This window comes from Ailuropoda melanoleuca, chromosome 3 (genome assembly GCF_002007445.2).
Source record: "Ailuropoda melanoleuca isolate Jingjing chromosome 3, ASM200744v2, whole genome shotgun sequence".
NCBI classification, from domain to species: Eukaryota; Metazoa; Chordata; class Mammalia; order Carnivora; family Ursidae; genus Ailuropoda; species Ailuropoda melanoleuca.
Window position 1 is genome coordinate 23,652,248 of NC_048220.1, and position 12,073 is coordinate 23,664,320.

The following is a 12,073-nucleotide window of genomic DNA, read 5'->3' on the forward strand; positions in this document are numbered from 1 at the left end:
TAAGAAATTTGAATGTTATTGCACAGGTTAAATTTAACACTTTAAGGCATAGCCTCCAGAATTTTGGTGGTTAGTCTTTTGACATATTTATCTTTTCAGCTGTCATCATGACTCCAACTCGAGAACTGGCTTTACAAATTACTAAAGAATGTAAGAAGTTTTCGAAGACCCTGGGACTTAGAGTGGTGTGTGTTTATGGAGGAACAGGAATCAGCGAGCAGGTAGTTATAAAAGGAACATTCAGTTTTTCCATTCTTTTCTGTGAAAGTGATTTGTTTTAGTGTTTTCTGTAGCCATTGCTTTTATATATTAATTTTTTTTTTTTAGTATTTTCTTGTCAGAGAGGGAGTCAGGGAAGGGCAGAGGGACAGCAGAGAGAGAATCTTAAGCAGGTTCCATGCCCAGTATGCAGCCCAGTGTGGGGCTTAATCTCACAACCCTGAGATCATGACCTGAGCCGAAAACAAGTCAGGTGCTTGTCTGACTGAGCCACCCAAGCACCCCTCCGTGTATAGTGGTTGCTTTCAAAATCTTGAAAAATATGAGGTGTGAAAATAATAGGATGAATTTTGCTAATATTATATTTTAGGATCTTTAGTCTTTTTAAAAATATTTGTTTTAGAGAGAGCACAGGTGGGGAGGGACAGAGAGAGAGAGGGAGAGTCTTAAGCAGACTCTGGGGAGCACGGAGCCCTCCACGGGGCTCATCTCATCACCTTGAGATCATGAGCTGAAACCAAGTGTTGGAAGCTTAACTGACTGTGCCACCCAGGCGCCCAGGATTTTGAATCATTTTTGTACGTTAGCTTTCCTATTCCTCTTTGTCTTCCTCTGCTCAAGGAAGGCAGATTTTTTTTTTTTTTATTTTACAGACGAAGAAATGGTAAGAAAGGTTAGGTGTGTTGATCAAAATATTCAGGTTAATGAGACTTAGTTTGTTCTAGACTTCTGAATTCCAGACCAGCATTTATTTTCTGTAATTCATGTGACATCCTTAAAGGGTCGTGATGAGTTTTGTGTTAGATCAGTTTCATGTATCCTTAAATAATTTCAATAAGAATTACTTAATCATACCTTCATTCACTTTCTTTACTTTGGCGTTTCTCCGAGTGTCTTTTTCTTTTTCTTTTTAATTTCTTTTTAATTTTTTATTTATTCATTTTGGAGAGAATACGAGTGAGGGTGGGGGAGCAGGTGGAAAGAGGGAGAGGGAGAAACAGACTCCCCGCTGGGTAGGGAGCCAGATGCAGGGCTTGATCCCGGGACCCTAAGGTCTTGACCCTAGCCAAAGCCAGACACTTAGCCAACTGAGGCGCCCCTCTCCAAGTATCTTCTAAAGAATGATAGTCATTAGATATTTTGCTTTAACTAGAATGAGGAAAAAAAAATGGGTTCTGTGTTCAGATAAGTTTTGGACATGTCACGTTATACAACATTAAAGTAGGGTTTTTTCCTGCAGGACTTCCTTAGTCTTTAATAACAAATATATTTTGTGATACTAGAAAAATGGGATAAATTAAGTGGTATTTTCTAAACTTATTTAACCACAAAATCCTTTCTGAGGAATAGTTGCTGTTGTTAAACGCATTCTTTTCTGAGCTTATCTTCCTCGGTTGTTTTGATGACAGTTTAATGTAAAAAATAGTATTTACAAAAATAACTTGATACATGCATGAATATTACATAGAAGTCAAAAGTTTTATGATCTCTAATGCATTCTAGTTTTTCTATTCTATTTCATTTTTAAACACTGGTTATGACTTACTTATATAATGATTCACTAATGGAAACAACTTTTAACTTGAAATAATTGGTCTATATAATTGCTTTAATTACTGCTCTTTCAACGTTCCTTTTTTGGTTTTGAGGGATCGTGTCAAATTAAAATTGGTAAAATTCTCTGGTTTTATATTGAGTTCAAAGTTACAGTACCATGTGGTCATGGTTGCCCCTTCCTCTTCCTTCAGTTGTACTTCAGCATTCCAAAGAATTAAGCAGGAAGCTTTGGAGGCTTCTAATCAGACCTCACTGTCTTTACCCTATGGAGCTGGCAAGGACCCTGCACAGTATTTTCAGATCTGTTTAAATAAGTAATAGTGATAAATAGACTGTAAAATTTCATCTTTTTCATTAGATTGCTGAGCTGAAAAGAGGTGCTGAAATTATTGTTTGCACACCTGGTCGAATGATTGACATGTTAGCAGCTAACAGTGGTAAGTCAGGGGTATTTTTTTTTTGTTCTCATTTCTCTTTTTTGAATTCTGTACATTTTTGTTAAAGCAGATATAAGAAATCACCAAAGTGTTTTTATATTTCTTCTTAAAGCTGTAATATCTTAAAATTTGTATTGCAACAAACTTATTGTTGCAAATGTTCATAATAATCTAGCAATTTAATTTACAACTTTTCGGAACTAACTCCATCTGATCTTTTTAGCTCTTAATGTGGATTCTTATTCAAATTTTGTCCTAGTTTTGCTTTTAGCAGGGGTGGGAGGGTGGACTATATTATTATTATTATTATTATTATTATTATTATTATTACTATTCTAAACTTTAGACTTTTTCCTCCACAGGAACTAGTATTTTCTTACAATACTGGATAAATTAAGGTATTGCAGCTTCAAGAAATTTTATCTTTTGTAAATATTGCATGTTTTTTAGCTCATATGTTGTGCTTTGTTAAATTATTCCCTATCAAAACTGTTACTAAACTGTTGACATTATTTAACTTCTGTGGAGAAAGGCCCTTCAAGATTTATAGAACTGGGCTTCCGAGACGTAAGCCATCCAAGGTAGGTCATTTAATGCTGTTCCCAACTTTGCAGAACTAATGGGGGCTGCAGATGTTAGTTTGGAATACTTAAATATTAGAAAGCATTTATTTTGGCTTCATTTCTTATTTTTTTTGAAGAAAATGCTTTCAAAGGTTTCCATCGCAGTACTCAGTATATACATAATAGAGTATTAAAAACTGTGAGTAATGCATGTTTCTCATAGCATTCTGCTTGAATTTCTGTATACATTCACTTCTAATTCTCCATGATGTTGGCAAAGTGACATTGAAGTTGTTTGATAAATCTCTGTGCCTGTACAGCATACGAAAAGTTTTGGATTGAATACTGATAAAATAATCCCTTGTTTTTTCTCAATGCTGCATTGATTAAGTCTCCTGAAATTCATCTTGATTAATTTTACCTTTTTCCTTTATCTGTCTTTTTGATTTATATTGAATAACTATTTTATACATGTTTTTGCCAGGTGATTGATTCATCATTTGATAGAAATGTTTGCGTTAATCCTTTAGAAAGGCTTTCCTGTGTATGTATTTAGTTTTCGCTGGCTAAGGAACGCCTTGCAACTATTTAAACCAGTGGGAGCACATAATAAAATTGAATTTATGTCTTTGTATAGAAAAATGTATATATGCAAAACATTTGGTATTTAAAGTTTTTGTGTAGTACTTCAGTTACCTAATGATATTGAATAGCTTCTCATTAATACCTTGACATGCCCATTAGAAGCTTCTAACTATATGGAAGTAGATTATAAATTAATATAAAAAGGAGGTTTTCTGCATCTAAAATAGTTAGCACTGGAACTTGCTTTCCACACATACGCTGTAATCTCTAATATGTTTTTTCCTAGGTGATGCTGTCAGATAATGGCTGATGTGGCTCGATGCTTCATCTCAGTCTTAGTTTTATGATGTGTTTTGGAGAGGGCTGTTTTCTGAATTTTACAGGTCCTTCAGGCCCTATGATGGTATGCAAGAGACGAGTTTGACAAAATAAAGGGCCTCATATACCCATTGTCAGAAAGTACTTGCCATTAGATTAAGATCTTGTAGACCAAAATTTCGTTTCACTGTTTAAACATACCTAACTTACCCCTCTGGTTAAGTCAGGCATTTTAGTTCCCTTTACAGTTTTTTAAAGTTCTTGGTAGTCATAAAATGAATTGTGACTGATTTTTAGTTTTCGTTTTGTCTTTATTTTTTTTCCTCATCCTAGGTCGGGTCACAAATCTTCGAAGAGTGACATATGTTGTTTTAGATGAAGCAGACAGAATGTTTGACATGGGTTTTGAACCACAGGTAATCACTAAATGTCTTAGTGTTTTGAATTGTAAAATAAACCTTGTAACTGCCATGAGAATGAAATGTTCGTATGGGGTCTGAAATTCTCACATTTTTGTTGTGCTGTAATATAATAAGTTGAGGACATATGGAATTGAAATAGATATTTATGTTTTGAGTTCCTCATAAAACTGGTTCAGAAGGTATTTGTGCAGGCTTTCCCTATTAGTCTTTTAAAACCATCATTGGTAGAATTGGAGTGCTGATAATAGAAGCTTAAGCTTTCGTATTTTATAGTTTTCTTTGTCCTTTTTTAAAGTATTTTATATATGTGTATACATATATATATGTATATATATACACACATATATATGTTTTAAAAAATATATATATATATGTATACACACATATATGTTTTAAAGATTTTATTTATTTGAGAGAGAGTGAGAGCCTGCGCATGAGAGGGGGAAGGGTCAGAGGGAGAAGCAGACTCCTTGCTGAGAAAGGAGCCCTATGCGGGAGTCAATCCCGAGACTCCAGGATCATGACCTGAGCGGAAGGCAGTTGCCTAACCAACTGAGCCACCCAGGTGCCCTACATATATATATATTTTTAAGATTTTATTTATTTGAGAGAGACCAGGAGCAGGGGGTGGGGTAGCGGGAGGGGGAGAAGCAGGCTCCCTGCTGAGCAAGGAGCCGGATGTGGGACTTGATCACAGGACCGTGGGATCATGACCTAAGCCGAAGGCAGATGCTTAACCAACTGAGCTACCCAGACACTCTCATTGTCCTTTCAAATAAATTCTTTTATTTCATGCTTTTAATTACCTCATGATCAATATAGCACGTGCTGTTTACATTCTCCAAATGTAAAAAACGAAGGCCCAGAGCATTTGTCTACTTTAGATTTTCATATTCCTCATACACACTTTTTGCTTAGATACAAAATTTCAGTGCTAAAAACTTAGAGGGACACATGTTAGGAGGTGGTGTTTTAATTTTTTTTAATTTTTATTTATTTTTTTAAAAGATTTTATTTGACAGAGAGAGACACAGTGAGAGAGGGAACACAAGCAGGGGGAGTGGGAGAGGGAGAAGCAGGCTCCCCACTGAGCAGGGAGCCCTATTCGGAGCTCGATCCCAGGAGCCTGGGATCATGACCTGAGCCGAAGGCAGACGCTTAACAACTGAGCCACCCAGGCGCCCCAGGAGGTGGTGTTTTTATTAATGAGATAAGGAATGCGAGTTATCAGTGTGCTGTGGATGCCAAAAATATTTATTTTCTATCGCAAACTGTGTTAATTGAAATGGAGTATTAGGGACACAGTTAAAGTGGTCTTTCATCTTTTCAGTTTATTTACGTAAGTTTCAAGAAATGTATTACTGGTCATATAGTGCGTGTGTTTAGATTTAGGGGTCACAATCTAAATGAGATATAGAAGAGCACGTAAGAGTAAACTGGACTATGGTGACGGCTGAACCATGTGAGAAATAAAGAGGGGTGCCTGGGTGGCACAGCGGTTAAGCGTCTGCCTTTGGCTCAGGGCATGATCCCGGTGTTGTGGGATCGAGCCCCACATCAGGCTCCTCCACTAGGAGCCTGCTTCTTCCTCTCCCACTCCCCCTGCTTGTGTTCCCTCTCTCACTGGCTGTCTCTATCTCTGTCAAATAATAAAATCTTAAAAAAAAAAAGAAATAGTTAAAGAAAAGAGGAATATTTAGCTTGGAGTAGAGGACTTGATAGCATCCTTTAACCCTTTGAAAAAAGTCTTTCATATGAAACAGTCATTGAGGAGTAGACCTGGGACCCACTTGGGAAGTTATATGAAGCTGGATCTGAGCATAATGTGAGAAAGGGCTGGATAAACATTATTTGGACATGAAATAGGTTCCATTGTGGGAGGAGGGCAGATACTGAATATGCTTTTCATCCATGTGTTTGGGTAGAGGCAGGGTGGTCCATTTGTGGAAAAAGAGCAGAAGGAATTGATAAATCAGATGGAAGACAGAATCAGATCCCTTTAATGTCTTTCCTAATCCTGGGAAATTTTAGACTTTGTGGTAGTGTTTAAGTTTAGGTTTGGTGATTGGGCCTTTCTGGTCAGTCAGTTAAGCTTTGCCGGAAAGAGGTCAAACAGCATTTCGTGCACAGAGTGTGAATCATCCCTTGCTGTTAGTGCTTACATCTCTGTAAGTACCTGAGGGAGAAATGCTGAGTAATAGTTTGTTGATCACTGAAACCTGTCGAAGAGAAGAAATTTAAAGTAAGTTAATGATTATTTTGTGAGCTGTAGTGTTGGTTAAAAAGTGCTGGGTTTGGGTCAGTGCCACAGAGCACTATTTGGGTGCAAAGCAAGTAAAGGCACTCGGTTTGAATCAAAGCTGGTACACCTCCGTACAGTGACTTCTATGTAGAGAAGAGTGGGCAGGCGGTATGCCTCCAGACATGATTCTGTACTGAAGAAAGTAATGAAAATTGGGAACTAAATTAAATCATAGCCACTGAATGTGTATCTTTCTGAGTGTAAATGTACAGTAAGTATACGTGTTGTGCAATGGCATGGGCAGAAGGTACAGGACTCTACTTTTCTGCACTGAAGCATGAACAGGCTGGCAGGTTGAAAGCGCTCAGGCAAATCTTTGTGTTATGTTTTAAACTTAACATTTTTAGCGCCAAAAGTAGAGTTTTTAATGTGAAGGAAAACAAGATTTCTTTTTTTTTTTTTTTAAAGATTTTATTTATTTATTTGAGAGAGAAAAAGAGAAATAGAGTGAGAGCATGAGTGGGGAGGAGAGGGAGAAGCACACACCCTGCTGAGCAGGGAGCCCAAAGCTGGGCTCGATCCCAGGACCCTGGAATCATGACCTGAGCCGAAGGCAGACACTTAACTGACTGAGCCACCCAGGTACCTCAGATAACCGGATTTCTTAAGAAGACCACAAGTAGTAGAAAAGTTTACCTCTTTCTTAAACCTTACTGATTTTTTTTTTTTAATTTACTGATGAAAAACTTGTACTTATTAGTGGACATCTTCCTAAGGGCTGCAACAGAATGTGAACTCCTTTTAGAACCAAAGACAACGGAAGAGTAGATTAGGAATCCATTTGTTCCTGTATCTGAAATTGGAATCTATTAAAAGTGGCATTTGACAGGATACTAAAAAGTAGTTTTCCATGAGAAATTGCTCCATAGTTTCTGGGTTGGTTCTTTTTTAATTTAGTAAAAATAAAGAGTAAGAGAAGAAAATTAGATACAGAAATTAATATTTAGCTTAAGTTAGCCACTATGGAGCTGTATTCCTTACACTATGGAATATATGTAAATAATATTCCTCTCAGTTAAAAAATTATTATTTACATGTTCTGTTTTTATTAAAAAAGACAATGTTTTAATTGGCCTAAATTTATTCATGCCTATGTCTAATACAAAATGAAGGGAGCTGAAGATTCTGAAGACATTTACTTAAGTTTTCACTTTCATTCTTTCTTTTATTCTTTCCTTTCTTTTTCTTTTTCTTTTCTTTTTTTTTTTTTTTTTAAGATTTATGTATTTGAGAGAGAGCAGTTGAAGGGCAGAGGGAAAGAATCCCAAGCAGACTCCGTGCCAGCTCGGAGCCTGACTCAGGGCTCTATCCCACGGCCTTGAGATCATGAGCTGAACTGAAACCAAGATTCAGACGCCCAACCAACCAAGCGACTCAGGTGCCCCACCAAGTTTTCACTTTCGTAAAAATACCAATCACATAGTAAAGTGAGAGAGTAAATGTGCTTGTCAGTTGTACTCTGTAAAGCACCATGCTTGCATTAGTCATCTTAAGGAGCTCACTTACTGTAACTTTGAAGGCTGTCTTCAAATTGGCATCAAAATTAGGTCTCTAGGTAGATGATTAGACACCTCAGCATTTCTGAGTCTCTCTCTTGAGGCCACTGGTGAAGGGTTTGGTGCATAAACAGCTGATGAATAACGTGGTTGCTACTTAAGGAAATTGAGGTACTGAAAATAGACAGATTTTTGTAAACTTATTTTTAAGTCTAATGTAATACTTTACATTAGAGGAAACAGATTCAGGGATGTAATGACATTTGACCAACCCCTGCCCCCACCGCCCCGTTTAATTCCTTCTTCATAGTACGATCTAGTCCAGGGTAATTTTTACCAGCATAGATAGCAACATCTCAAGGACCCTATTTGTGATCTAAAAATTGGGATTGGGTTATTTATATTGGTGAGTAAAAAAAAAAAAACAACTTGGTAGCAAATTATTTTCTTGAGGGTAAGGAAAAGCATTGCACATCATCAAGAGAAGTACAAGACAATGTTAATTTTTTAGAACGTCTCTAAAAGGAGCATATGCTAGGGATCAGGAGTTGAATGAACAAAAAGTGGGAACACTGCTACCTTTGTAAACATTAGTGACTGGACTGATGAATTTAGTTTTAGCCTATGAGTGTGAAAGGAGAAGTTTATGAACTTACTTGGCAGATCATAGCTGACTTGAAGTATCTGTGTGGAGTGAGAGAGGAAACATACTAAAAAGTTTCAGGAACAGCTTTTAATCAGTAGTCCCCAGTCTGATAGCTCCCAGTTTGATAGCCAAGGCAGTCGAAACACAGACCAGTTGTCACTGAAAGAGTGTGTGATCATTAGGGTCATTCTAGAGGCATCTTCATGACTCTAAGCAGTAATAGATATTCATAAGGTAAATCTAAGCTCCCATGTGCAGCACACTGTTCCAGGAAGCACGGGGTTTGTAGCTTATTTAGGACGATTCCTCTGCACTATGACAAGAAAAGGAGTTAGGTTTGGTTCTCCAGAAAACTTTTATCCTTTCATATTGTCCTTCTGCATATGCTGAAAATTAAAGGTTATTTGTGAATAGTCTAGGAAGGCAGGATGTGTATTCTTTGAAGAGATTTTCAAGGCCACAGTGGAGCTTTGATGTGAATTGTCTGATCCTTGTTTATACATCTATAAAATGAGAAGTTGAGACTAAATATGCAGTCCTTCGACTTGTTTAAGATCAGATATGTGAAAGTCACAATGCTTTGTATGTAATGTCCTAAAAGATGGAAACATTAAAGACCATTATGTGAATTTGCAATGATACTACTATCAAATTCATGTTATAAAACCAAGCATGGTTAATGATTCCTAATTTTCATTAATGTACTTCAGTCATTCTGAAAGGGATGTCATTTTATGTAGGAAATTCAAGAAAAGCGTTGCTGATAAGATGACATAGGAACTGGGACCTGAATAAAGTGAGATTGAGCCATGGGGATATTTGGTAGAAAAATGTTGCAGGCAAAGAGCCAGTACAAATGGCCTGACATGGGAGCTTACTTGGCCAGTGACCCCCTGAGCGGAGTAAAGAACGTGGAATGTGGTAGGAAAGAGTAGAACATGAGGACAGAAAGAGATGTACTGGTAGTGTTGTGAACATGTAAGACCCTGTACAGCTGGGCTAGGAATTTGGATTTTAATTTAATGTGATGAGTTATATTGGGAGGCTTTTGGGGTTTTTTGTTTTTTGACTTGAACTCACAACCCTGAGGTCAAGCCCTGAGCTGAGATCAAGAGTTGGATTCTCCGGGCGCCTGGGTGGCTCAGTCGTTAAGTGTCTGCCTTCGGCTCGGCGTGATCCTGGCGTTTCGGGATCGAGTCCCATATCGGGCTCTTCCGCTGGGAGCCTGCTTCTTCCTCTCCCACACCCCTGCTGTGTTCCCTCTCTCGCTGGTTGTCTCTCTGTCACATAAATAAATAAAATCTTTTTTTTTTTTTAAAGATTTTATTTATTTATTTATTTATTTGACAGAGAGAGAGCGAGCCAGCGAGAGAGGGAACACAAGCAGGGGGAGTGGGAGAGGAAGAAGCAGGCTCATAGCTAAGGAGCCTGATGTGGGGCTGGATCCCATAACACCGGGATCACGCCCTGAGCCAAAGGCAGACGCTTAACGACTGCACCACCCAGGCGCCCCAATAAATAAAATCTTTAAAAAAAAAAGAGTCGGATGCTCAACGCACCGAGCCACCCAGGTGCACTTACGTTGGAGGGTTTTGCGCAGAGTAATCCCTGATCTCATTTTTTACATTTTTAGTCTTGACGCTTACCCGTGCACGTAGGTTTAATGGTACCCCATCTCTACTTTCTCTTTAATCTCTTAGCTGATTATTTTGATATTCTACTTCTCTAAATAGTGTGCCTTTACTTCTCCTTTTTATTTTTCTATTTTTGATATTACTTATTGACTTCCCACGGGGGAATGTAAATTCTGTTTTCCTTCCTCCTGTCACATTCTTACATCATTTTCATCCTTTATTTTTTTCAGTAGATTTGTGTTGCCGTTTTAATTGGATCAGTATATAACATTATGGCAATCTAAATGTTATTCAGAGCTGGGCAGTGTATTAAACTGATTATTTTTACATTCCTCTATAACTTTTTGTTTTCTCTAAAGATAATTGTGTTTTTATGTTTGTTGGCTGGATTTTTGTATACTTAAAACTAATTAAATGCCAAACTCTATTAGTTATATAAATCTATCAAGTAGTTGAAACACGTCAAATTTTCTGTTTGTTTCATCTTCCTTAAGGAGTTTTTTCAGAGCCTGTTGACCTGTTCCAGTTCTCTCTCTGCTTGACATACAGCTGCTGTCCTAGGATCCATCATTCTGAGATCAACAAAGAGTCCCCTTTGTTTCTCACCTTGTTGGAATGCCCAAAACTCTGTAAACCAAGAGTAAATCTTTTCTTAAATGATTTTTTTTAATAGAACGCTTCACGAATTTCTGTGCACCTTGCTTGAAGGGACCATATTAATCGCTATCATTCCAATTTTTTTAGTATATGTGTTGCTGAAGTGAGCATGTAAGTGATTCATTTTTTTTAAACGTATTTTCATTGAAGTGTAATTAGCATACAGTATTATATTAGTTTCAGGTGTATGATATTCAGTACGGTATTACTCAGTACTCCTCATGATAAGCGTACTCGTAATCCTCTTCACCTGTTTCATCCATCCCCACATTTGCCTCCCCTTTAGTGACCACCAGTTTGTTCTCTGTATTTAAGAGTCTGCTTTTTTTCCCCCCTGGTCTCTCTTTATTCTTTGTTTGGTTTCTTGAATTCCACATGTAAGTGAAATCATACGGTATTTGTCTTTGACTGACTGACTTTGCTTAGCATTATACACTCTAGGTTCATCCATGTTGTTGCAAATGGCAAGATTTCATTTAAATGAATCATTTTTAAAGATTGCCTTCTACCTGCATAGGATTTGTGTCCTCTGAGTTGATTTTCTATTTGCTTTGGTTTCTGCTTTCTGTAGATGTGTGAGAATCTGTAGTTATCTACTTATGTTTAAGGGGTGGAGAAAGGGCAGCTTAAAATTCAAAGCTCTCTGTACACCAGAGCAGGACTTACTTACTTTGAGTTTCACTGTTGTGATCTGGTTGGGTCTTTCTTTTGGTTGGGGACTATCTTCTGCTTTTCTTCTTGGGCTGGGCAGACTGTCCCTGGAGAAATACTGGCCAGTCTTCTCCCTGGAATATGAAGGTCTGTCTCCTGTTTGGGGTTGGGAAGGAGGCCTTGAGGGAGAGGTGGGAGCCTCAGCATTGAGCATTATGAGTTTGCTTAATGCTTTTCTTCTTAGGATGTTATCCTTGCTTCATCCAGTTCATGCTCTTGTTTTATTCTGTCCAGAAGCTAAACCTTTAGGTCTTTGGTGAGGGTGAGAGAAAGGCCCATTGCCTGACTGAGTAGCCGTTAGATGGAGGTCGGGTGATCGGATAGCTTCTTAAGGAGACCTTGTATCAGTGCTCCTTATTCTGGTACCCCACCTTTCACCTCTGTGTAGGGAGAACAGGTTTGTTCTCAACTTTTCGTCACTGCTAGTATGGGATTCTGCTTCCGTGAGCTTGATTAATCTTTTACTGTCTTAAAACATTTTATTGCTGGGTTCCTGGGTGGCTCAGTTGCTAAGCGTCTGCCTTTG

At 37.9% G+C, this 12,073-nt stretch overlaps 1 protein-coding gene across 2 annotated transcripts in view; it reads left to right on the forward strand.

The window, feature by feature from the left end:
- The window catches only part of DDX46 (DEAD-box helicase 46), a 70,355-nt gene that overhangs the window by 22,842 nt on the left and 35,440 nt on the right, over positions 1-12,073 (forward strand). For both annotated transcript variants that reach the window (XM_011224535.3, XM_019799275.2), the window contains exons 11-13: positions 100-221; positions 2,135-2,213; positions 4,013-4,095. In XM_011224535.3, coding sequence (XP_011222837.1) covers positions 100-221; positions 2,135-2,213; positions 4,013-4,095 — 284 coding nt within the window. The remainder of the gene's footprint in view (positions 1-99; positions 222-2,134; positions 2,214-4,012; positions 4,096-12,073) is intronic.